The following is a 27,013-nucleotide window of genomic DNA, read 5'->3' as shown; positions in this document are numbered from 1 at the left end:
TTTCCAACTGTGTTTTGAGGAAATGGGCAGTTTAAATTAAATGGAATGGCTGACTTCATTTTGGTTGGAAATGATCTTTTGGCTAAAACAGATCGTAGAGAAAGAATCTGTCTTTCTGACTGACTTTCTGACTGACTGTCTTATCTCTTAATCTGTGAACATTGTTTTGATTTCAAAATGTGATGAAATGTGGTTTGACTACTATAACAATCTGCCTGGTTCGTGTGCTAGTCAAAGGCAAATAATACAATATGCCATTTGTTTTCACCGTGTAAAGGAAGCATTTGCATTGCGGAAATATCAGATGTTTCGAAATTGTCCAGTATTGCAGATGCTTGGCGAATTATTGCAGTTGGAAGAATCAGTCAAATTTAACTGTTCCCGTGGTAGTTTTTAAATCAGCCAGTTTAACTTCCAAACTAAAACTCAATTCATTCCGTTTTTACTTGTGTTTCCCAGGAGAGACGTTACCGTTGGCAACTTCACATCAAATTATGCTGCGGTTCAATGCCAAGAGTGGCCAACCAGCTAAGGGCTTTCACTTTGTCTACCAAGGTAACTTGACTCAAATGTTTTCTTTCAATGCCTCATTCAGCAATATCATAAGTGTATTTTTGCGATAATCAGCTTGAGAGTGCTGTCGGATTCATGGTGAGTTGTTGAAAGGTGGAATCATTTTTGTTACTCTTTATTTCCTTGAAATTTGCAATTAACAGTGAGTGATTTCGTCCTCGTTTTGGTTACTAGTTGTAATTTGAATGGCTGAACAGATGAGTAATGGCTCCAAGTCAAAGTCAAAATAAAGCACCGTCAACACACCATCAATGAGTCTGATTGAATTCTTTTATGTCTTCTTCTCTCATACTCTTTTAATGACTGCCGACTGAAGCTGTGCCTCGGACCAGCGACAGCCAATGCAGCTCGGTGCCAGAGCCTCGATACGGCAGGCGGATCGGGTCAGAGTTCTCGGCCGGCTCGGTGGTCCGTTTCGAGTGCAGTCCGGGATATCTGCTGAAGGGATCCAGCGCCATCCGGTGCCAGGCTGTACCAGGTGCTCTGGCGCAGTGGAATTCAACGACGCCAAGCTGTATAGGTAAGATACCCTCACTGGCCACAACATTAGGTACCCCTGTGCAATCTGATAAGATGCAGTTCAAGAGCTGGATCAAAAATATATATATACGAAAACAAAATATGTACTTCTAGCTAATTAAAGTGAGCAAATGATCAGAAAATCTGCTCTGTATGATCAAATATAATTCTACACCATTGCAAACTACAACCACAATCACGCATACATTATTGATAATTATCACCTCTGTGAGAAAATTGCACTTTAATTGGATTTCATATTGTTCTTGCATTGCGCCGTTTCTAACTAAACACTGTGCCGAAACACTAAATCATCCTGATTTCAATACTAATGCTATCCAACAAAATATACGTCTACATCAAATTTATTTCTGCTGAGAACCGTTTTAATTGTCGCTTCAGTTTATTAAATCACATGGTGTCACTTTCTCTTCTCCGCGCCTGAATCTGTGTTACAGGCATTTGGGAATTATATTGTGGCTGGATGTACTGTCATTTTCTAACAGCCCATCATTTCCCTCAGCTATCTGGTTAATAAACTTTACTGGAATGTCTGTAATTTCTGTCTTCTCTTCAGTTCCCTGCAGTGGAAATCTGACAGAGCGCCGCGGTACCATATTGTCTCCTGGCTTTCCGGAGCCATACCCAAACAGCCTCAACTGTCTGTGGAGAATCCATGTCAGCGAAGGGGCAGGGATCCAGGTGAAGATGCGCCAAAATCCTTTTGACATGGATTATTTTGTATTGTCTAACTGGTATTTAGAATTCCTAATCATGTGTGGGAACTGATAAGTGCAAGGCTAGACAACCAACGAAATAATTGATTTTGGACTAAATTAATGATGAGTTCATAATAGCATGTCAAAGTAGTCCTCAGATAGAAAATGTTGTAGATATAGTTGAGATTCTAAAAATGATCATGTACAGTACATTTGTAATCTGTGTTCCACTTACCCTCGCCACCTAGGTTATTATACGAACAAGCTAAAACTAAAATTGAAAAGAAACAAAAAACATTTTCAACATAAATGAATTAAAATGAAAACGAACATGCATTAAAAAAAACTGAAACTACATCTTACGTTGATAAAACGAACTACATTTATAGGGGAAATGTTTTTTTTTTCCATCTTTGTCAGTTGACTTAATGCATAAACAGGGCTTATTTTAAATGTACACAATGCTAGTGACTTTTTTTTTAATCTTGCACTCAACAAGCATTCTCTCTGTATAAAAAAAATATATACTATAACCAATAAAAATTAAACTAATATAAAATACATAAAACAAATTAAAAACTAGCAAACTTGCTCTCAAAACAATATAAAACTAACAGAATTTTAAGAATAGGCCTACTAAATAAAAGCTAACTAAAATGAAAAACCCCAAACTATAATAACCCATTCCACAGCTGACATTAGCATGTGGAATAATGAATAGAACTGATACCTTTATAAAAAAAAACACAAAAAAAAACACTTAACTTAATGACCCCAACAACTGCTACTGATTACTATTAGCCATTTAGCACATCCTTCAGTGAACTTGTTAGCCTAACACACTTCACTGGAATCTACTTGTTCCTTGTAGTCAAGTCAATGCCTCGCATTCTCCATGTTAGAAAAATAATATCATCAGGAAGTTTAACAACCTGAAATAGATGGCAAGAGGTACATGCTAGCTAAACACTGCTAGCATGTTGCTAGCGCCGGTCTCTCGACAAGATGAATGAGCTGAGAGTGAACAGCAATTGATGTGCGTGTATACAGATGGTGGAGAAATACTGCTGGGCGGATGTTGAAGTGCTGATGATGAAGCGCAAACTTTTTTTTAAATAGCAAAGGAATTCAATGCTGTGTTCTTGCTGCCTGCTTACGTCCCACAGCTGGCCAACAAGACTACTTTACTAGCACTCGCTGCAGGACATCGTACTGTTGATAAAAGTGACCCAGGTATCATGTTAAGGTATCAGGATCATTTAAAAGCTGTTACCTTGGAATTGTTTTTGCCAAAGTGCATAAAGAGATACCGTAAACACGACTTTGTCGCAGGAAAATGCAAGTAGGTAGCTTTTCCGCTGACATGGTGGGAATTCCAAAAAAAAATCACATATAGGGGAATTTGTGATTGCTGAACGGTGAATTTGTGGGGGTTGACTGTATTTGAGTCACATGGGAGTCATTAGGTGCCACGCTGCAATGTTACTGCTGCTATAAAAGTAAGCAAATAAAAAGAAAAATACGTGATAGGAATGCATTGAGTATGCTTGCGTTTCAGCATTTATACAACTCTGCATAGACACTTGGATGCAAAATGTGTTTCATTTTCATGATTTGCTTTTTAGATTCAAGTGATGACATTTGCTACTGAGCACAACTGGGATTCTCTGGAGATCTACGATGGGGGAGACATGACGGCTCCGAAATTAGGGTCATTTTCTGGTATGACAATATACCCACACACACACATGCGCAGGTCGAGGTCTATGATAGATGAGATATGACAGCTCCTAAACTATAGCTGCATGCGCACACACACACACACAGCGAGTATATGTGATGAATTAGCTGTGACAGTTATTAATCTATGAGCACACACACGCACACACATAACACTGCACGCCAGAGATATATAATGGATGAGTTGTAATACCAAGAAATCTGATATTATCTTAAATGTCCTTTTGGCGCCTTAAGAAGGAGAAGAAAGAGCGGAGAAGCTTCACTTGTACTTTGAGTGAAGCCTGGAAGGAGGGAGAGAGGACAGGGAGGGATAAAGAATGATCTAACCTTTACAATTTCCCAGCGGTGTTTCCCCTGTGACCTGCCCCGAGCACATACCTGTCACATACCTATCACACATGAAACATGCCGCCCACTGGGTCGCACACTCTCGCGCACATACACAAAGGCACGCAAATGACTGTGCCCTTCTCTACAAGGCACACTGGGGAGCTGCCCACTCTAACCGCAGTGATTCTGATGTTTGCCACGGAGCGTGAGGGCTGATGAGGGTTTCCTCATATAGGGACAATTCAATGTTAGTGGTCTGTGGAGGGTTAGGGGGTCAGTCACCTTCCTTTCCTGGCAATTCCCAGACGGACTTGGGTTGAAATGTCTTCTTGAGGCCAGAATCCCATATCGTATGCATTTTTCAACACAGGTCTACGTAGACTCAGTAGCCACAACATTAGGTATACCTGTAGAATCTAATTAGAAGCAATATAAGAACACTATCAAATATTGGACGTTTTTAATTGAACATGTTTTATTATTGTAAGTCGTATTGAAAAGTCTTTCTTTTGACTCGTCCTTTAAGCTTTGTGTTATATTCGATTTTTAGACCCTCTCAATATTACCACAATAATGGTAATAATAATCATTTAAAACATAAGCATCTTTTTCATAATGTAAAAAAAATAATAATCTTGATTAACTAATCAAATCAGCATTAGTAGATTTTGTAAGTCCTGTATACTGAGAGCTAGTCAAGTGACTTGTGAGTTTTTGTTTTTTTTTGGTATGTAATGTCATTTTATCATAACAATTCTGCAGATACTCTGGTGTCTTCCCACATTACAAAAACATGCATATTCGGACAAGGATAAGTCTGTGAAGACTCTAAATCGGGGATGTCCAAACTTTTCTTTCGAGGGCCGCATACAGAAAAAAATGGAAGGATGGAAGGATGGAAAGGCCACTTGCTAAAGCCAATTAATAGAATAGTGATGTATTTTTTTTCTGTAGTTGTTTTTTGACATTCTTTTAAAGGTGATTTTTTATTTTTTTGTCGTTTTGTGGTGGTATGCAGCACTGTGTCCCACTAGAATTGATCCCGTCCCCCGCCATCCATGAGCAGATATTCTCAATCTGTAATAAGATGACCATTTTTCAAGCAGTGTTTACTTGAATCTGAATTTATCATTAATGCTATATGTTCACAAACCAGACCTTGAAACAGACACCAGAAAGTGGAGGAGAGCATTTTTGCTTCTTCATTTATTTAGTAAAGCGTTTTTTCCATTAATGAATTAAACAAACCAATTCAAAATGTCTAATATGGCCGTGTAGTATTTTGTGTCTTCATTTATTTTGTAAAACACATTTTCCCATTTCCAAATAGAAATGGAAAAAAAAATCCATTCAAAATGTCTAATATAGCCGTTTAGGATTTAGGAGCACAACTTTTAAGTGCAATATGAGGCAGAAACATTCTTATTTTAAATGGTTCCGGTGCAAAATAACAAAGTATTAATGGTTTAAAGTTGTATTCCTATCATCTAAACAGGTCATTTTGACATTTTGAGTTGAATGTTGTTCTTTTTTAATGGGCAAAAGTGTCTTTTCATTATATATATATATATATATATATATATATATATATATATAATGAAAAGACCTCACGGTGCAATTACATTCCCTTCCTTTTAAACATGGAGCGTGAATTACAAAGTAGCTTTGGTCCAGAATATTGAAAAAGAATTCCAGTAAGTCAGGTTCCAGCTGTCAAACTTACTTACCAGCCGGCAGCCAGACACTCATTCGCATTGGTCATGCAAACAGTTAGCCGCTAGCCACTTACACCGGAGATTTCTGCCGTGTCATAATTAATTTGCAGTTTTTTAGCGTCCTAAATTATCGAATGAACATGAGTTCGGGATAGCGTTGTGTTGATGTTGCTCGCAACTACACTGTCAATCAAAGAAACGTCTAAAAGGGAAATCAAGCTAGCCATCACGCCTCAACGTGGGCAAACTTCAAAGTAAAAGTGTACTAAAGCTATTTGCGTTGCCGTCAATGTATTACTGTATTTGTTAAACTTTATTTTGAAGTCAGGCTTAGCGTGTAACCTTGAGTATGTTTCAGCTTCCTTGACATGTCATATCAGAATGATATCGACTGTGAACGCGCACTTTGTTTTTGTTTTTTCCCCACCAACCAATCTGCGGCTCGCGCCTGATCCGAACCGACCACGGATCAATGATGATCCGTTGCACCTTTAACTCTTTGACTGCCAGACATTTTCAGAAAAGGGATGCCGTGGGTGCCAGCCAATTTAAGCATTTTTGACTGATCTTTCAAGGTCCACAGAAAATTATGTGTTTGGACTATGGAAACACACATACTACCAAATGAAAGATTGGACTCTCATCTTTCATCAGAAAAAAAAGTTTGTTTCTACCTTATTCCGTTTTTCAGTAATCAACAATAGAAAATGGTTAGTTTCACCTCTGTTTAAAAAAAACGTCTTTTTACGTCTTTGGCACTCCTCCATAGGATTTTACTAAACGTTATTTAACGTTTTTGGCAGTCAAAGAGCTAATAAATAAAAATTTAAAAATAATAATTTTATGTTTTTGGAGCTTGGGAACGGATTAATTGCATTTACATTATTTCCTATGGGAAAAAATGTTTCGGACTTTGAACACTTCACAGGAACAAATTATGTTCAAACTCCAAGGTACTCCAAGGTGTATGCGCAACCAGTTCAGAGTGTACCCCAGCACACCCGCCATTCTGAGGAGAAGCAGTATCGTGGATGAAAAAAAACAATCAATTATTGCCAGTCTTCTACTATCGTTAATCCTTTTTTTTTTTTATATTTCTTTTACAGGAACTACAGCTCCTGCCCTGCTTAACTCCACATCCAATCAGCTTCTCTTGCACTTTCAGAGTGACATTAGCGTTGTGGCTGCAGGCTTTCATCTTGAATACAAAAGTAAGTTAACACTTTCAACATTTATGGAGTAACCAACAAAATTACATCATCTACTGGTGAAAAACAAAACACAGTGGAATACGGTCGCCCATTAGAGAAAGGGTTCATGCACCCAAAACACCTGCAGACATATGACACACACACGTACACAGAACCAAATTTTCAACATCAAATATCAGGAGTCAGTGACCTGAAATGGTACTGCTGAAGGACAGGACACACACACACACATGCCTAAAGGTTCACGAACACAAATACACCTGTAACACACAGATTGTCAACATGTTTGTGTCATAATGCCAGCAGGAAAAAGAGACCTCTAAGGACTCTATGATGCACACGCACACACCATACACCTGTCAGGTCATGGCTGTGCTTTTCAGGTCATTGTAGTTCTTTTGGCTTAGAATCATTTCTAGATCAATGAACATGTCACCATTTGGGAGAATGTGTGAGTTTCAGTTTTTTTGGCCTGCCTTCGTATATTCGTGAGTCTTTGCTACTAACTTGCACTCATTTTTTACTCCGTTGTCTCAATGTATGTTGTGAGAGTTAGGCCCATAATTAAAAAGAGAAAATTACAGCGCTACAATAATAATTGAATCATTAAAGCATTATTATTATGCTATCGAGTTTTTAGTTAGAAAAAAATAATCTTGTACATATTCCGTAATGAACTTGTAATTTTACAAAGTGAATTTCAGAATTCCATGCAACTTGACGATAGCATTTGTTTTTTTATCATTGACACTTGTGATGATAAACGGTATGGATAATGGATGGTTAGATGAAATAAATCCAATAAAAGTAATACCCCCATCTTCCTATATCATATGATCTAAACGGCAATGCACGAACCACATCATGTTGCAAATAGAGGTCTTTTCCGCTTCCGACTTTCTACCGTCAATAAAAAAACATTATATTCATGTCACTCGCCACACTGATAAAACCATCAATTTCATCCTCACTCCAAAAGTGTGCTTTTATATGACCGAATTGTCATGTGGATGGGTATGGCGGATCCAAATGCAAGAGGCGAAACAGGAATCAAGTGAAATGCGTGGTGCTTTAATGAACCGTAGGTGAGCGGACAACCTCGACTTGATGGGGCGTGACTGGACCTGATTTGACTTGACTTGCTTTGGATTGGCTATGGCTTGGCTGTGACTAAGACGACTTGGCTGTGACTAAGACGACTTGGCTGTGACTAAGACGACTTGGCTGTGACTAAGACGACTTGGCAGTGACGAGAACCACTTGGCTGTGGTGATGACTTGGCGGTGACAATGGCTACTTAGCTGTGACGAAGACGACTTGGCTATGACGAAGACTTGACGCACAAACTTCCGGCACGAACCACATACTGTAGACAAAAACAACACGAACACCCAGAACAAAACAAAAACCCAACCACCAAGGAACCGAAACATGACACAAATATTCCAGCTACAAAAGGGGTAGCCCAGGACTCTTTTATTTATTGGCTGCATGTAAATGTAGTAAATGACTGTAGTTGTGTAATAGTGAGAGTCCTGCCCCCCCCCCCCACCCCCCAAAAAAACTCCAAACCGTGAGCAGCATGCTTGAAGAGGAAAATCTCTAAGCAGAGGTAAAATAAATAAATGAATAAAACATTGGCATTCAATATGATATAAAATGTCGACATTCAGCCGTCGGTGTGATGTGGGCGGGACACATTCACATTATGGGCCATATGCGTCCCACTCTGTCAGCCGTCAGGTGGGTAGTTAACTGAATCCAAACATGCTATATGATGTTTTGCCGTCACGGGATGCTGAAAGTGCTGAAGTCGACTGGAGAATGTACACAGCAGGCAGGGAATTCCCACGTTGGGGTTGCTCCACCTAGAGGGCGCAGCTGGCATGAGGGTGCGTTAATGATAGATTTGAAGAGACGGGAGAATGAGTGCACTCAGAAGAATACATGCATACTGCATAGATCAGGGGTCTGCAACCTGCGGCTCTGGAGCTACATGTGTCTCTTTAATCCCTCTCCTGTGGCTCCTGTGGAAATTAGTAGAATTTTATTTTTTAATTTTTTATTTTTTTTACATTTTTTACACATTTATTTTTTTATTTTTGGGATAAAATATTCTTTGAATGAATCAAGGATTTAGATTTTTTATTATTTTTTTAAATGAATAATTAAATATTCAAAACATGTCAGAGTCCTAATTTGTAAGTTGTCAGAAAAAGGTAGTTGGAAAGTTTTTTAAAAGTCCTTAAAATGTCCAAAAAGAGCAGAAAAAGAAGAAAAGAAAAAGTTGAAAAAGTCAAGTCAAGCCATCTTTATTTATTTAGCGCTTTCAAGCAGCCTTAGCTGTCACAAAGTGCTTTATTAAAAAAAAAAAAAAAACATAACCATAAAATGTCCACAAAATTGCTAAAAATGTTCAAAAATCATAATGTTTAAAGGTTTAAATTAAGACAAAGATTGTCCACCATTTTTGCTGATATGCCTCTAACACGTGTTGTATGTTAAATAAGTGGCGCTGAAAGTGTGACAAGTAATATTCTCGTCATTTTTCAGTTCACTCACTGAAGCCTCTTTGTAGTAAATCTCGTCAGTTTGGACTAAAATGCTGACACTGTCTGGCTGTTGCCGAGTGTCCATCGAGGGTTGCTTTGTCGTGCTGTCAGCATTTTAAATTGTATCACAGCTTAGATTCCTCCAAAGGGAGAGCGGGAGAGAGAGCACAAGAAAGAGGGATGGTCAGCCAAATGGACTAGTTTCATTGATCAGTTGTCATGACAGCATGCTGATGCTCCCACTAATAATGCACTGAGTGTGAATGTCGCATGCAGCGCTTTCACTTGCTCTTCATCACACAGAAGTTTCCTCCTCCCCATGCATTGCAGGCGAGCGCGCTCCCAAATGTCAGCATACATACACGGGGGCATATTTGTGTGTGCGTGGACGCATGTGCGTGAGTGTGTGCGCTCTGCGGGATCACATTGTTTTGCTGGTAGGCAGGTAGATGATGAACAAACAAGAGCAGACACACATAAACACACACACTCTTATACACGCAAACGTTCACTTCTCTTCCGCCCCACTGTTGCCATGGTAACCACTTACTCCAGGGCAGCCTCCTGCAGAAGTTTGGGATTGAAACACACAAACAAATGGAAGTCACACACACATTCCCTTCGTCTAATGCTACTTGATGAAGCGCTCGCCTGTGTCAACTTTAATGCGTCGAACCTTAATTGTGCTGGGGATATGTACAGTACCTAATCACTTCACTCCATCCCAAAGGCAATATAAAAAGTGCTGTAATCTTACATGTCAATGATAGGAACAAAACGGCAAGCATCGTGTATACATATGTCAAATTAATCAAAGTATTTAGAATCTACTCATAAGTGTTGAATAATGTTGATTATCGCGAGACTCGTTCATCATATGTCATGCAAACAAATGGTCTGGAAATGAGATTGCTGTGTTTTGATTAACTTTAGCAGTGAGTGACTATACATATATATATATATATATATATATATATATATATATATTAGGGGTGTTAGAAAAAAATTGATTCGGCAATATATCACGATATTACAGCGCGCAATTCTCGAATCGATTCGATATGCGGCCGAATCGATTTTTAAACATCAATTTTTTATGGGACTATTCAACAAAACGTCTTACGTTAGGATTCACACATTAAGCATGGAAGAATGTTATATTAATGGAACATTAAGCCTTAATATTTGATTTCAGTGCCGTTCAAACATTAAAAAACAGACTGCAACCTGTTTGGTAAATACAGTGGCTCAGTTTTAAGCCTGAATTTTCAGATAAATCAATACATTTTCACACATTTCCATACAAATCTTACAGTGTAGATATACAAGTTTACTGATGAGTAATTTCTAAATTTCAGGATTTATCAGGATTAATCAGTATCAAATTGTATCATGACTTATGAATTGTGATACAGAAGAAGAAAAAATAAAATAAAATAAATGAATTGTGATACGAATCGAATAGCCAGGTGCTATACATATATATATATATTTTTTTTTTTTTTTTTTTTCCTAGACACAAGATGTCATTTGGCATTTTTTTTCTCTAACTTGCAAGCAAACCACACAATAACACAGTAGTCATAGGCATATAGTCTTCAGCATTTATGAAAAACAACTAACATTACTAAGGTTTGAGTCCCACTTTCCAAAACATGTTTCTTAGAATATTTAAAATTGCCTGTAAGTGTTAGTGTGATTCCTGTCATGTAACCGCGTTCCATTAAATTCATTCTTTCCCCTCAAACCTTTTGCAGCGGTCGGTCTGACGACCTGTCCTGAGCCGATGCTTCCAGCAAACGGCATCAAATCAGGTGACAGATACATGGTCAATGAAGTAGTGTTCTTCACCTGTGAGCCGGGATACACCTTACAGGTAACACTTATGCCACCAAACATAGCAATACTATACTTTCCACAATAATGTTTTCATCTACTTTTTGCCATTTTAAGGGCCACTCGCATATTTCATGCATGCCTGGGACCGTGCGCAGATGGAACTACCCACCTCCTCTTTGCATAGGTACACACACACATACACACTCATAGATACATAAGTTTATCTTCTGGTTAGTGTTATGCACAAGCTTTTCTGTGGAAGAACTTTTGTGGCAAGAGCCAAAGCTTGTCAATGTGTTCACGAAGGAATCTATTACATTAGTGTTACTTCTTACTTCTTGGTGAACATTTGTAACAGGTGAGTTCATTTTCAACTTGATCATGTCCATGACAAGTTATTGCTCCTGTGGTTCTACAACCAGATGTTCCTTTGCTGACATTCAAAGTGACAATATGAATTTTAAACCATATTTGTCCTTTCAAGGAATTTTGTGCAATACAATACAGCTAAAAAATTACTTCTTTTTTTTTTTTTTTCTGTGATTTACAAATTACTGTGTCGCTCTTGCTGGGATGTCCACTAATATCACAGAGAAATGAAGGAATACAAGAAAAGAAAGAAAAGGGGAAACAAATTAAAACATTAAATTACAAAAATTAAGAAGCGGTATTATAGCAAGGTCATAATATTGTTATTGTTGTTGTCGTAGTACAAGAAAAAATGTTTTGGAAACATTTTATCCCTTTGTAATATTAACATAATAAATTTGTCATTTTAATGAACGAGAAATTCCTGCATGGACTTAAAAGAAGCTTCTTAGTCCAGCAGTCAGACAAACAACATAATTTGGCAACATCATTGTACGGTAGAATAAAATAAAAGCACGACTGGATGGAGAATGACCAAACCCAAGAAAATAAGCCATTTTAGTCTGTACATGTTTTCACAATGACTTTAAAGGGACATTCAACAGCGCCATCTAGTGATGAAATAATATTTCATTCATTTGAAAAAAAAACGACTATTTATGTCAATAGTATGCAAAAAAATATGTTGTATCACATAAATTGTAGGTCTAGTGATCACAAATGATATTACATGGCTGTAGTTTCACCTTACTAAAGCTGCAATGTTTCACTGCCATCTTTCTGCTACGGATGCCCAAAGGTTGTTAGCTTGCATCAAGTGTCGGACCCAACGGGTCGACCGCAGGTTACCTTCCACAGGTGGGGGCCTGCAGGTGGTCATCACTAACTCCCATGATTCGGGCCTGTTGCTTGTCACTTTCTGCTTTGCACTGGCCAGCTTTTACTAGCTTTATGTACTAGCTCCTCCCATTAACCGTTCTTGTTAGCCACTCCAGCCTATGGCTCAGACTAACTCCCGCTAGCCTCTCTTGTTAGCTTCTTCGGCTAATTCCGGCACGCTTTTCGGCGTCGCTCGCCGGGCCTCACAACGGCTGCCAAGTCGCCGTCGCTCGCCGAGATGCTCGTTTGCTCACGCAAAACAACAATTAGTGGTAGGCTTGCGAAATGTGATCTCTCTGAGCTACCGTAGTGTGCGTGCGCCTGCGTGCTTTTAATGCTATACTTTGACCACTAGATGGCACTATGGACTACACAATGAGTCTTTTAGAAACACAAACAAGAACATACTACTGTAGTGTAACTAGATCTGATCCCAAACAGTGCCCATGTTAACTCAGGTATACATTTATGCTCTTGTGCCACGCATTGAATTACATGAAAAACAAACCATCTTTTTTGTCTTGTGTTAAAATTACTTTTGTTCTTTTCAGTGTGGCCTGGTCAGCTGATGCTTCCGGCTATTTTTACTGGCTATTTCATGTGTTGCTTCTTTTTGTTTTTGTTGTTGTTTTTCACCATTTAATAATGTTTGTGTTGAAGCATGTGCCATGTACCGCCTTGTTAACACCAGCCTTCCTCCCTCTCATCCTGTCAGCTCGTTGTGGCGGGGTATTGTCTGAGGTCACTGGAGTGATCCTGAGTCCGGGTTTCCCTGGCAACTACCCCGGCAACCTGGACTGCACCTGGCAAATCATCTTGCCAACAGGATATGGTGAGTATTATGGGCTCGAGGATCATTCCTTAAGAGGATGAGGCACTGTCAGTACATCTGTTGGAGTAGTTTATTTCACAAAATGAGCAGGAGTGACACATGGTTTATTAAAAGCCTTATCGCGTGTTTAATTAGAGGCAAGCGTGTGATGTGTTATGTTTTAAATTTGACATTGATAACATCTGCTTGGAATATGTGCAAGAAAGCTTGCTCTTGAACTACTACATTACAGTGCAAATAAATTTAACATTGAGCACATTTTATTTAAAAAATGATGGTAGTGTATATATTTAACTCATTCACTGTCAAAAATTCAATATTAATACTATTTCTATTAGTTTCACATTTTTTCTACTTTTGTTAACAAGAGCATACTCTTGTTGAAAACCTGAAAACCTAGATATTTTTTATTGTACATTTAGAACAGATATAAAAATGTTATTTTTTTATTATTAAATTTTATTATTATTTATTATTTTCTATTGAAGTCATGCGATTAATTACAATAAAAAAAATAATCGTCTGACGCCCCTAATTTTTAATAATCTTTTCTTTTTTTAATTAGGGGCATCAGGCGATTCAATTTTTTTTTATTGTAATTAATCATATGACTTCACTAGTCAGTTCACAAATTTTATATCTGCTCTAAACGTACAATACATTTTTTTTCTAGGTTTTCATACTGTTGTTAACAAAAGTGGAAAAAAATGTGAAACTAAGAAATAGTTCAAATTAATTTTGGACGTCAATAGCTGTCAATGGCAGTGAATGAGTTCATATGGAAATATTCCGTTTTTAAAAAAAAAATCTATTTTTATCCCAGGAGCTCATATTCAGTTCCAAAACTTTTCCTCTGAAGACAACCATGACTTCCTAGAGGTGCGGTCGGGACCACAGCACAGCTCGTCTCTTATCGGACAGTTCACCGGTTCGCAAGTCCCGCCCTCTCTTCTAAGCACCACCCACCAGACCATCATTCACTTCTACAGTGACCATTCAGAGAACAGGATGGGGTTCAAACTCACTTATCAAGGTCAGTTCACCTTTGATTGTCACGAGTCACATCATTTGGTTTACTACAAAGAGAAACTTCTTTAATTGAAAGTGACAAACCAAACAGAACCATCTGCTTGGGGATCATGCATGGTACAGATTATGATTGATGAGCATCCAAATACAGAAACCATCTCCAACTAATGGAGAGTATGATGAAAGATTTTAAGCTTTCATCAGTGGACAGTTTTTTTATTTTTTTTATACAACCTTATGGCTTTGCTCTAATCATTTAAGAGGGATGAAATGTAAGTGAAGCCCCTCACTGACATCTTGTCTACTTTAGTCTTACCCTCAAAACACAAAACATGTCACTGTGGGCCTGCCAGCCAGCATAACCTGGCTTGTGAAAGGACACACAAGCTCACCTACATTTACATGCATGAGATAATTGCCCCTGTTTTCACCCTCATTTGCAACGGTCAAGTTCTGTCACTCTGATTCATGTCCCTGCGAGCTCCCATGGTCTGTACAGAGTTTATTAACTGTCCCTATCTGACTGGGCAAAATAATATTTATATACAGGACTATATTCGTTTTTTTGATAGGGATGAAGGATTTTTTTTAAATGAAAAGATTTGATTAATTGTTCATTGTTCAACTCCATAAGTTGTTCCACCACCTTTCCACAGTGGTGACTTGAGGTATGAGTTTAATTTGTTCCATCACCCCCGAAGATGATTTGAAATATGAGTGTTATGAGTTACGAGCACGGTTGTAGAACAAATCCAAATTAAACTCGTACATCAAGGCACCACTGCGTTGGAGTACCCCCCCCCCCCCACCCCCCACCCCACGTCACATAGAGTTAAATGGCCCACATCCTGAAGTATCCTTTGAGACTTGAGATGTCCCATCTGGACACATGACATGTTGAGCAAATATTAAAAGGCAGCACATTTGCCAGTAGACATCTTTCAATTGCAGTGCTGCGAAATGCTTCCATTATTCAACACATTTACTTACAGTCTAGTCAATTTTCTTATCAATCACGCCTACTGTTGTTAATGTCTTTTAATGTTATGTACCTAAAATACAGCAGTAATTTTCTTGAATTCCGTGATGCAAAGTGCCACTCCGGTTACTGTGAAATGTTTTTAGTACCTGACTGAATTCTCATCACATTGTGTTTGGTTAATATATCATTTGATGTCTGCCTTTTAGCTTATCAACTTCAAAACTGCCAGGATCCTTCTCCTTTCACCAATGGTGACATCATCAACAGTGACTACAGTGCTGGCCGCTCAATAACTTTCCTGTGTTATCCTGGCTATGTTTTGATTGGACACCCAGTCCTGACATGTCTGCATGGGACCAACCGGAAGTGGAACCACCCGTTTCCGCGCTGCGAGGGTAAGAACAACACAAGATTGCATATTTCTAAGTCTCCTGCTTATTTGTGTGTCGTGATGGAGGAAAATCAATCTTTTTTTTTTTTTTTTAATAAAACAGGAGAATATTTCTCTTCAATTTTCAATTCTGGTGTTTACATGAGCATTATTATTCTTCCCGGAGGATTCATAGCAGTGCTGAATTTTTGCTAAATTTTCCACAGCGGATGTCATGTTGTTCTTGTGAACACAATGCAGAATTGGAACAAAAATAACTAGCCTGGTCAAGTACTCCATGTTGCTTTGGTTGTTTCAAGACACAGAAAATCAAAAATCCATTCTTCTCAATACACCCAATTTTAATTGATTCTAATGCCCATTCCGACTTGAGGGCTTGCTTGCTAAAGGCTGTCCTCTCAAATCTTGAAGGCCCAGTCTGTTTGAAAATGGTCCTTTAGTTGCCAATAAATACTATTTTTATGACTCTGCCTTTACAGCTCCCTGTGGCTACAATGTCACGGCTGAAAATGGGACCATTTATTCGCCTCAGTACCCCAATGAATACCCGAACTCCCAAGACTGTAGCTGGCTCATCGCCGTTCCCCACGGACATGGAGTTTACATCAACTTTACCTTGTTGCAGACTGAGCCCGTCACTGACTACATTGCTGTATGGTAAGTGTGGAAATATTTGATATACAGATAAAATGCACTTTTTTTGATCTATAGACAAACATTGCTAGCTGTATGTATGTTTATATTTGTGTCTGTACCGCACCGCACCGACGTATACGTGTATGATACACTGCAGCTCTATGACACAGTATTTTTGAGGCAGCTCATTACATGCGGAAGTGTATCAAATTTTATAGCTGTGACTATATGAGTCTCATTGCCCCGGTTGTTATTTGGTGGTTTTGCAGGAATGCCAACGACATACCCTCCTGATACATACACTGGTTAATGCACACCCTGGCTCTACTGTCGCTGTAATGGGATTCAATGTGGGGATAAGATTGTATTACACGGGAGTGTGAGAGCAATGCATTTACAATGGGACCACTGACCAATTTAATCTGACTCAGTGGACCGGCCACGACAGAGCCCGAGAGCCCAGGGAGGCTCGGTAACTCTGGTAGTAATGATCAGATTCAGTGAGGAGTGGGGAATGTAATGAAAGGAGTAGTGGTAGCTGGATTCCCAAATCCCGTGTGACTGAGCAACATCTGATAAGTTTGGGTCACCTCTGGGCAATATTCTCACTTGCTAGTTGGCCATGTGTTGGTGATTTTAGTTTGAGTGAAACAAAAATAAGTGCAACTGGTCTGGCCATCTAATTTGAGGGCATAAGAGTCAAGTTGTAAAGCCAGCGGTTCAAATGCAAAGTCATACATTCACAATGCAATTGGTGAGCGCTTGCTTTCAATTTTGCTGCCCTTCAAAGTCCATTGGTACATGTAAGGAGAAGCCCGAAAACATGCGTGTCATGAAAAGTAAATAATATAATGTACAATGTGGCATTAGTGAAAACAAGGACAGTTGTTTGAGTTTACTGTACATCAAATGTGCATTTGCATATTTGTTTAACAAAGGGCTGGGTAATTGTACTTTTGCCGAATAACACGTCATAGTCCAAAAAAGCCCAACACATGTTTGCCTCATATTCACTTTTTTGAAAACATCAGAGTGCAAAACAGCCACATCAACCTATGTAAGGGTTTTCCTTTAAAGTCTAACTTACTCTATTGGGATACTTGACTCATTGAACCATTTCCAGCAGTAAAAAGTAAATATTTTGTCCAGAATGAATTTGTTAACTTCATTACTTTTCATGTACAATCAATACCTTTAAAAACTTTTTTTCCCACTGTGTTGAGGATTACCAAAAAAAGCCCATCTAAGCAGTGTATCAACGCCCCTTTCGTTGTTTGGTTATTGGCCTCTGATGACGTCATAGCACGAAGGAAACTTTCAAATTTGGATGCCACTGGAGAGATGAAGCCTCACAGGGGTTAGCTTAGCGCTACCTAGCTGCTACGACAGATACAACACAGATCTAAAACTTTGCCAAAAGAAAAAAAGGCCCCCAGAGTTCTGTCATTAGGTTAAGGCTGTAAAAGTTAACATTTTGCCCAGTATTAATTTGGTAACTTCATTATTTTCATGTACAATCAATACCTTTAAAAACTTTTTTTTCCCCCCACTTGCTGTCGACTGAAAATGACATCACCTGTGCTGAGGAAGTAGGTAACCACCTATCATGGCCACACCTGTTTTCTGGGTTTGGTCAGCAAACTGAGCCATGATTGGTTGTCACCTGTTTCCTTAGCACAGGTGATGTCATCTTCAGTGGACAGAAAGTGGAAAAATTAGTATTTAAAGGTATTACATGTACATGAAAGTAATGAAGTTACCAAATTAATACTGGGCAAAATGTTAACTTTTACAGCCTTAACCTAATGACAGAACTCAGGGTGCTTTTTTGCTTTAGATCTCTCTGTCGTAGCAGCTAGGTAGCGCTAAGCTAACCCCTGTGAGGCTTCATCTCTCCAGTGGCATCCAAATTTGAAAGCTTCCTTCGTGCTATGACGTCATCAGAGGCCAATAATCAAACAACGAAAGGGGCGTTGATACACTGCTTAGATGTTTTTTGTTTTTTTTTTTGACTGGTGACTGAAGTCTTTCATGTAATGCTCATTAGCCGGCTAAACATTGCCATACATAGGCTGCACGCATTTCCAGGTGTTGGGTCTCTTTTTCTGTACCATCTATTTGTCAAAACAAAGTAGTAAAGTTGCTTTACTGTCCTTAATTTGGTAGTCCAAATGGTAAATGACGATGCTACATCATCAAGAATGAGATATTGAATGCAAAAAAAATGTTATCGTACATAAGTTTTACGAGATGACATTGAAGCAAGCCGTTGCAGCATTCATTGACCATGCTGCCCCTTTCACTGCCCTTAGAGTGCAGTAAACATTAAAAAAAAAAAAAAAACTAGAGGTTGCATTTAATGATGCATCCAAAACATTTCTCATGGCCTCTAAAGGGACAAATGAAAGTTGTATGTTTGCAACTCTTAATGGTCCACCGCTGTGTTGAAGATTACCTCGGGGCTCTTTGGTTTATCAAGACCAAAATAAAGCAAGTTGAGGTAACATTTAGCGTTTGTGATGTGGGGGACCTGCTAAATCTGTTAGGTCTTAACAGAAAGGTTGTACACTTTTGTAGGGCTGGGTATCAATTCTAATTTCCTCAATCGATTCAATTAGAATTCAGTATTCATAAGAGTTCAGTTTGATTCAGTTTAGATTATTATTATTTTTATTCACTTCAGTTCAATTCGATATTAATTATGGAACACCAATTCTTAAATATCAAGGACATGATAAAAATTCCACAAATAAATTCCAAAATAAAATTTTGGGTGGTTAAGCGATTTAGTTTATTAATGAAAGTGACACGTGATATAGTCATTTAAGTGTCACACAAACATTTACATTAGGTAGGATGAGATAAAAATATGTTTATAATTCAAGTTCAATAATTGGAAATATAAATAGAAAAAATTCATAATTGTCTTAAAGTGCAGTAAGTCAGGTTTTTCATGAATGTAAGAAAATACATTTAAATTCATGTGAAAAGTAAATTGTTGGTTTTCTTACATTATTTGTAGGTATAATATACTAAACTTGCCATCTTACCGCATAAAGTTCTGTTGAATGCAAAAGATTAGCATCAGCTGTCAGCCCAGAAGTATATGGAGCGTGATGAGGCAAAAAATAACAAAAAATGTGCGCTTTTTGTTTTGTTTTGTTTTTGTATTAATGTGACAGTTTGACAAGCATGTCACATAGATGTTAAGACACCTTGAACTGATATTTTTTTTAATACATAATATCTTACCTTCAAATCCTGTTAGGACAAGATTGGTTTACTTCAATTTATATAAAGCACACTGTGTAAAAAATGTGCTGCTTCAACTTAATATTGCTTCTCATGCAAGTCCTTTTTTTAGCATCTCTTCTGGCTTCCCCCTTCACCGGTCCTCTTTTGTTCCATGTTCTCATTAATCATACTAGTGGCGAATGTCGCGTCTTGTACATTGCTATGTTCTTCATATCTCACTGATTTGTGCTCGCTGCTCGGGCTCGGCATACCCATTAACTCCCGTGGAACAGTGGCAGCATCTGAATCCAAATGTCAGGGGCTGTTGCCAAACTTTCCCTGTTGTGTTTTGCTTGCTGCTGAATGACACCACCACACCGTTTTCTCGCATTGGGCGATAGTTGGAGATTATTTGCAAATGCATACTGTCGTGGTGAGAAGAATTCTTATTATGGGTAGGAATGTTGTATTTTGGATCAGAGGTGTAGGGTCCAGTCATTGCCATAGGGATTGTTCATCCATTTATTTATTAAGACAATTGTTCTTAGGCTGACATACTCTCCTCTGTACAGTATTCTTCCGAGCTAGAAAAGTTGACACGTATGATGTATTGCAATATGGTAATATTACTTTACAGTGAACATTGTAATCTCTATTTCAAATTCTAATATATACATTTTGCAGATCCAGCAAAGGACATCAGTTTACCTTGAAACTATTTTTGGGTGCACATTCATCTTACAGTCTTCTTAATGTATGGATATATCTTAAAGTTGATGATGGAAGTCGTGTACAATATGTACTGTATATCATTGCTGTTGATAATGTTTTTAGGGTCAATTGATGTTAAAACAAGCTTGAAAGGAAGTAGCTCGCAATCTTGCAACACGCACAAGAAGGAAGATACGCCTTGATAAAGGATATGAAGCGCCACATTCAGCTAAGTGCAGGGTTTTATTGAGCTAAAGGAGAATTTCTGCACTTTTCGAAATTAAGCATGAATTATAGATACAAGCCACCAAAGAATCATTTAAATCAAATTGTATGAACATAAAAGTGGGGTTGGTAATAAATACTGTGGTTGTGTGCGTTTCAGGCGAAAAAACACTCAGCACTCCATATTCAATTTGTACTTAAATAGACAAATAGTACATTTTGATTTGCTAAATGAGTTCCAACACCTACAGAGAACCTTGAATTATTGAGCAGCCAAGAGATTCCAGGCACTCTTTTTGAATTAAAATTTCACAAGCCTTGTTTAATCCAAATGCATGCTCATTAAAAACAAAAAAGGTGCATTTAGGAACTTTAGAAAATGTAACCTTTCAACAACATTCAATATTTAATGAGCTAAGTTAAGCCTTTAATTCAAGGGCTTTGTTTCAATGAACTTGTTTGCAAAAGGGTGAAAATGCAAACAAAGGTACCAAAATATCAATCAGTCCCGCCTCAGACCTATCGAACATGAACTACCAGACAGATAATAGCTTCTCATTTATTCTCTTTTGACTTCCTCTTCAGAGCAAAATGTGCTTTTGTTTCATTGCGAAGCAGTAAATATATTGTTAAAATTAGACAGCAAATGCAACTCGATGGCAGCAAATGAAAGTTATGTCAGAGGCGGTAATAATACTAAAACGGCATCTGGTTACACGTCATTATTTTGCAGTGTGTCATCTTGTGATTTTAAGGGCTGGACTTGTTCAGCCTGAGTGATGGTAGAGTGAGTATAAATTTGCATCGTTAAAGTCGCAAACAGCGTGTGTACGGGATGAGGAAGCTTCTGCTTGTGCAATCAGTTTGAATTTCCTTGATCCCGTCTGTGCTCCAACGTGGTGGTCATGCAGGGACGGTCCAGACGCATCCAGTCCTCAGCTGGGAGTCTTCAGCGGCAACACGGCATTAGAGTCAGCCTACAGTTCCAGCTCCAAGGTTCTGATCCGCTTTCACTCGGACTTTTCAACCGGAGGATTCTTCATACTCAACTTCCATGGTACTTAAACATCCTTTTCTTCAAGTTCTCAAGAGCCCAAAATTTATTTTTGCGTGAGGTGTCAAAGGGGGAGTTTGCAACCCTCTACACCTCCACCTCCACAAAAAACACTTTTTGTCATATATATTAACTCAGACGTTTTCACTGAAGCAACCCCCTTCGCTCCCGGCTGTTTTACTGGATTTTAACTGATTTTGCAAGGTCCACAGAATATTGTGTTCTATTGCTATAAAAACATGGAACCTACCAAAATAAAGATTAGAGTCTCTTCAGGAAAAAAATAATATTTCTATCTGTTTCCGTTTTGTGGAAATTAGCATTAGAATATAGCTAAGTTACATCATTATTCACAAATCTGTTCAGAACTGTGGGTAAATCAGCTTGTTTGCAACATGGCCCTGGTTGATCTCTTATACTCTGCTGTCATCTGCTGGCCATATTTGTAATTGCTACCATTTTTTTCACTTGTTCTCTGCAGTTCAGAGGCTGCATCAAAGCTTTCTGTATGCTCTAGCATAAAACAAACATATTATAAAAAAAATTATAAATATGTGTTTGGCACACTTAAAACATTTAAAATAGAACATATTTATATGTTTTTGGGAGCAAATGAGTTAAAACATTCATTATGACTGTAATAAATGATTATTGATTATGGCCCCATATTGTGCCTCTAATTTGATTTACTGTATATATGACATAATAGCAGGATTTTGATATATGAATAGCTATGATGGTGCAACTAAGTGTTATTGCTGGTACAAAAGCATCACATACGATTAAATATTTATTAGGGATGGGCGAGTACCGATACCAGGTATCGGTATCAGTACCACTACCAGCCTTATTTTAAAGTATCGGTACTTGTGCCCCCTCCAATACCAGTATCGCAAGCCCTCTAGTAGCCGTTGTGCACTCAGGAACTAGAAATGAGAAATTAGAGGAATAGCAAATTGCCATTCATTTCATGCAATTTAAGGAAAAACTCGAGAGTTGAGTATCGGTATCAGTCTCAAAAAAAGTGGTATCGAACATCTCTAATATTTATATACTGTATATGCAAATGCATTTTTCAGTATTCTACATTCTTTGAACAAAGTTCAAGAACTGTATTCATGCTTCTTTCCAGCCTACCGTCTGAAGAAATGCCCTCCTCCCCCTGTAGTGGAGAACGTGGACATAATCGATGAGGATGAAGACTTCCTAATAGGTAATAATTCAGAATACGGTATATGATCAATTGATATTGTCTTGAAGTGTGAGGGGGAATCAAAGTGAAGATTCATTGTTTATATGTTATCCAGTCAAAAATGGTCTTTGTTGAAATGCATCGTCGTTCGCATCTAGTGACGTACAATATAACACCATCACCCACCATCTATAGGCAAACGATGCATAGAACCTCATTGTGATTAAATATGTGCTAAGGCTTTGAAAAACACCACTTTGGGGGGGGAAATAATCACTTGTCAAGGCTTCTCTTTTCCCTCAGCCCTACGTTATGTAATGTGCGCATAGCCTATGTGACCTTTTAAATCAACCTTAGGTGTAATTTTGAACATAAGCTGACAGCGGACATCTATTTTCCCTGTCAGAAGTGTGCAGAATGTAGCCTTTAGCGTTAAAATATGTCATCATCTCCCTGTGGAGGGAAAAAGACACCATCAAATCTGCGGGCAAACTTTGTTGCTCTTCACTCGCTTGGGAAAGGAAATTTATATTATTCAAAGAAACTGCCACTTCAATCAATACATTTCCAAATTAGAACAATAAATTATCCTTTACATGCATCAAAACAGAGAAATGAATGACATTTTTGGCAGCACCTGAAGCCAGCCACCACCCACTACTTGAATTGATATAAAAGTACCAGTCATCATATGCTGATCAATCAATTTGCAACCAAACTAGAAACCAACTTGTGTGCAGTGTTACAAAGGTGCGCTCCCCCTTTCCTTTATACTGCAATTTACAGATCAAAACAGTAACTGAATCATATAGGGAAAGATAAGATAAGATCCACTGATTGTCACACCCACCTATGTGGGGCGAAATTCGTTCTCCGCATTTGACCCATCCCCTGAGGGAGCGGTGAGCAGCAGCAGCAGCAGCAGCCGCGCTCGGGAATCATATGGTGATCTAACCTGCCAATTCCAACCCTTATTGCTGAGGGTCAAGCAGAGCGGCAATGGGTCCCATTTTTATAGTCTTTGGTCTGACCCGGCCGGGAATTGAACCCACGACCTCCCAGTCTCAGGGCGGACACTGTACCACTAGGCTACTGAGCTGGTACATAAAGTCTCTTTTCAATTAATATATATATATATATACAGTATATATAAAGAAAAGCAAAAGCAGTTGATGAGGTATCTTAACCAGATTTGTTTTATTTGAATCCGTTTTTTTTTTTTTTTTTCAGTTTCAGATACTTTGTTGACGGAAACTGAACCAGACCTTAATCAGTGACACCCAACATTTACTGAGCCGTGGCACATGTTTTAAGATCAAAGCATCTCACAGCACACGTCAATGTTTCTTTTTTTCAGGGGATATTGTGGCTTATCGTTGTCTCCCTGGATACACACTCGTTGGAAAGGCGGAGCTCATGTGTACGCTCAACTCCCATTTACTCTTTGAGTCCCCGCCACCGACATGTCAAGGTGAGGCCGCAATGCTATGACTTCTTAACAATACAAGAATAACACATTATTTAATTGAAGAAATAAGAGGGAAGCTTAGAGCAAGACTGAAAAGAAGATATAATAATTATAGATATAGCTGGATAATAACAAAGAATATACCACTGTATGTATGAAAAATGTAATATTGTGAGATAAAATACGCTTCATTAAGTTGAGGACTTTAGCGGGTGTTGTCAAGTTACACTTTTGAATACATTTGAAAAAAATAAATGTCACATCAAAATCATAATTAGTTTGAGCACCACTTTATGAATTAGTAATTGTGTCTTTTCCTGACAAAAAACTGCAAACATACAAATTAAGTCTTTGTAGTTGTTTTGGGGACAAATATTTAATGATATTACCCAATAAATAGATGTCAAAATTATGAAGATGATTGTTTATGATTTTTTACTTTTCATCAATATGAAACTAATGCTCCTTTGTACATGACGTGCTATATTAAAAAAAAAAAGAAGTTATTAGTTAATTTCAAAAAGAGCGTCTAATTAAATCATAACAATCTAAAAAGTAGACTAGGGGATTCAAAAAAAAATGTTTTGTGGTAAAAAGTTTTTAGGTTTATTTTGTGCAAGTTATTTGAAAAACCAAAACAATAAAACAACATAATGGAAACAGAATTTTTCTACATTCAATAAATTGTTGTTCATGGAAATTACAAACTACACGTTTATTTCGTTTTTCACTCCAAATGAAAATGGTATTGTTCCAAAAACATAGAGTTTGATGCATTTCGTGGAATTTATGAGCCGACTGAGCTGTGTCATTTGTTGTTCCTCTTGCAAGCAGAAGAGCTGCAGAGAGGCTTGGCCTTCACCGTTGCTTTGCCCATTGTGTTGAAAAGCGACAACACTGTGCTCTTAGCAGCATCATGCAACTTGAGTGCTCCTTTGGCACAATTAGAGTTCACCTCCTCTTCATGTGGAAGTGTGCGTCCATGATAGTCATCACACTTGAAGGTGGAGCAGCACATCCTGTGTACGTCTTGTCTTGCCTGTACTTAAAAGCTATTGAATGGATTAAAAAGAATGCATCTGCACACGTTTTTTTTTTTTTCTTTTCATTTTTCATCATCACACATCCAGTGTTAATACGTAGTTGTTAATGTGAATCCTTCACATGCTTTTCTTTTCAAAAGGGCAAGTACAAAGGGTGGAGATGTAAACAGGAAGACAACCTTGAATGAAATGGAAAGAAAAGCTTGGAGATGTAGTTTGCGCGATAATGCTTTTATTCTTCAGATGGCTTAATAACATGCTAGTGTATACTTACCACCTCCAGCCCAGTGTCCAGCCAATGAGGAGAGGTCGTCATCATCAGGAGTCATTTTGAGTCCCATGTTCCCCAGCAACTACCCCAACAGCCAGACATGCTCTTGGCTTCTTCGCATGCTTCCAGGTGAACTTTTTATATAGTGCTCGCTTTTTGTATTGATAATCCAGTATGTTCATCGTTGTGTTTTGCAGTGATGTAGACATTCATCATACTGAGAGATGATGTGTGGGGAAATTTGCTTGATGTGCTTAAAGTTAAATGACCGTCTTGTCTCTCAGGTTACGTCATCAATATCTACGTTGAGATGTTCCACAGTGAGAAGCAATTTGACGAGCTGGAAATTTTCGACGGTAAACAAAACCCGACCGGCCTCGCTGTCTCACACGTGCAAATGCGCATTCGCTCACATGCTTTCGTAACTCTTATTTGTGTATGAGAAACATTACCACCGCTAATAAGATTTGCAGTAGTTAATTTTTATTTGAAGTGTGCGGAATTTCCCCCCAGGAGATCCAAGTCTGTTGCGTAACAATAAATCTAAAAGTTTGTCGAGCACATTTCTGTGTATGTGTTTCATGGAGATTTGAGAACTTTATATGTTTACAAATTAACTTGAACTTCACCGCACAAAATCAATAATGACTGGAAAGTACAAAGCAAGGTTTTACTGTATAACTCTTAATTCATTTTCAGGCTTTTAGCATTTTCAGCTGCCTGCTATATTTAAAACCTTAGAGTAATACTAACTGATGACACTTATAGATTTTTTCTATTATGCCAAAATAGTCACATTTTTATTCATGAGAGTACAAGTTTGCCATAACCTGATGAATATGTCATTATAAAATGCAACCAAACACACACACATTCCACACAGAATTTAAACATACTCAAAGCCTTGCATCATCTCTTTGGTTTATACAATCCGGCACAGGTATTATAATTATTATAGGATTATGGGCATAATGGCACAGCTACCCGGATAAAAACAAACAAACAAATTATGCAGTTATCCATGCAATCCGAAAATGTAGGATTGACTATTTACACAGTGGTGGTTTCACAGTATGTTTTATTCATGTGCTCCTCGCAGGATCGTCGGGACAGAGCCCTTTGCTTGTGGCTCTCAGTGGAAATCATTCATCTCAACTCAACTTCACCTCCAAAACCAATCAGCTTTACCTACGCTGGTCCACTGACCATGCAACCAACAAGAAAGGATTCAAGATAAGATACTCAGGTACATGCATGCCATACATTCCGTGTATTATACATTATGATCATTTATTTTGATTGATTGAAAATGTTCCAATTTAGTTTGGTATACAGTAGCATTATTAGACTAAGTAGGCTACTTGAAGCTCATGGCCTTTATAGCCCTAACAACATGGGGGCCCCACAGAGAGCACTTGTTTCTTTTTCAAGCAGATGATTTTAGCGAAAGACGAAAGGTCATGTGAGTCATTTAAGAAAGGCTGATGTGAGATAAA

General features: G+C 38.2%; 1 protein-coding gene across 1 annotated transcript in view; it reads left to right on the top strand.

Moving 5' to 3' along the window:
• Window positions 1-27,013, top strand: part of LOC144050301 (CUB and sushi domain-containing protein 1-like) — a 414,568-nt gene that overhangs the window by 344,934 nt on the left and 42,621 nt on the right. Inside the window, exons 36-52 of the mRNA XM_077563425.1 lie at window positions 460-555; window positions 890-1,093; window positions 1,670-1,794; window positions 3,437-3,533; window positions 6,706-6,810; window positions 11,120-11,238; window positions 11,316-11,385; window positions 13,165-13,281; window positions 14,105-14,314; window positions 15,499-15,687; window positions 16,163-16,340; window positions 21,401-21,546; window positions 22,676-22,756; window positions 24,093-24,206; window positions 25,530-25,646; window positions 25,802-25,873; window positions 26,617-26,763. Coding sequence (XP_077419551.1) covers window positions 460-555; window positions 890-1,093; window positions 1,670-1,794; window positions 3,437-3,533; window positions 6,706-6,810; window positions 11,120-11,238; window positions 11,316-11,385; window positions 13,165-13,281; window positions 14,105-14,314; window positions 15,499-15,687; window positions 16,163-16,340; window positions 21,401-21,546; window positions 22,676-22,756; window positions 24,093-24,206; window positions 25,530-25,646; window positions 25,802-25,873; window positions 26,617-26,763 — 2,187 coding nt within the window. The remainder of the gene's footprint in view (window positions 1-459; window positions 556-889; window positions 1,094-1,669; window positions 1,795-3,436; window positions 3,534-6,705; window positions 6,811-11,119; window positions 11,239-11,315; window positions 11,386-13,164; window positions 13,282-14,104; window positions 14,315-15,498; window positions 15,688-16,162; window positions 16,341-21,400; window positions 21,547-22,675; window positions 22,757-24,092; window positions 24,207-25,529; window positions 25,647-25,801; window positions 25,874-26,616; window positions 26,764-27,013) is intronic.

Source organism: Vanacampus margaritifer, chromosome 4, assembly GCF_051991255.1.
Source record: "Vanacampus margaritifer isolate UIUO_Vmar chromosome 4, RoL_Vmar_1.0, whole genome shotgun sequence".
NCBI lineage: Eukaryota > Metazoa > Chordata > Actinopteri > Syngnathiformes > Syngnathidae > Vanacampus > Vanacampus margaritifer.
This window is presented reverse-complemented; position numbering and strand designations above follow the sequence as displayed.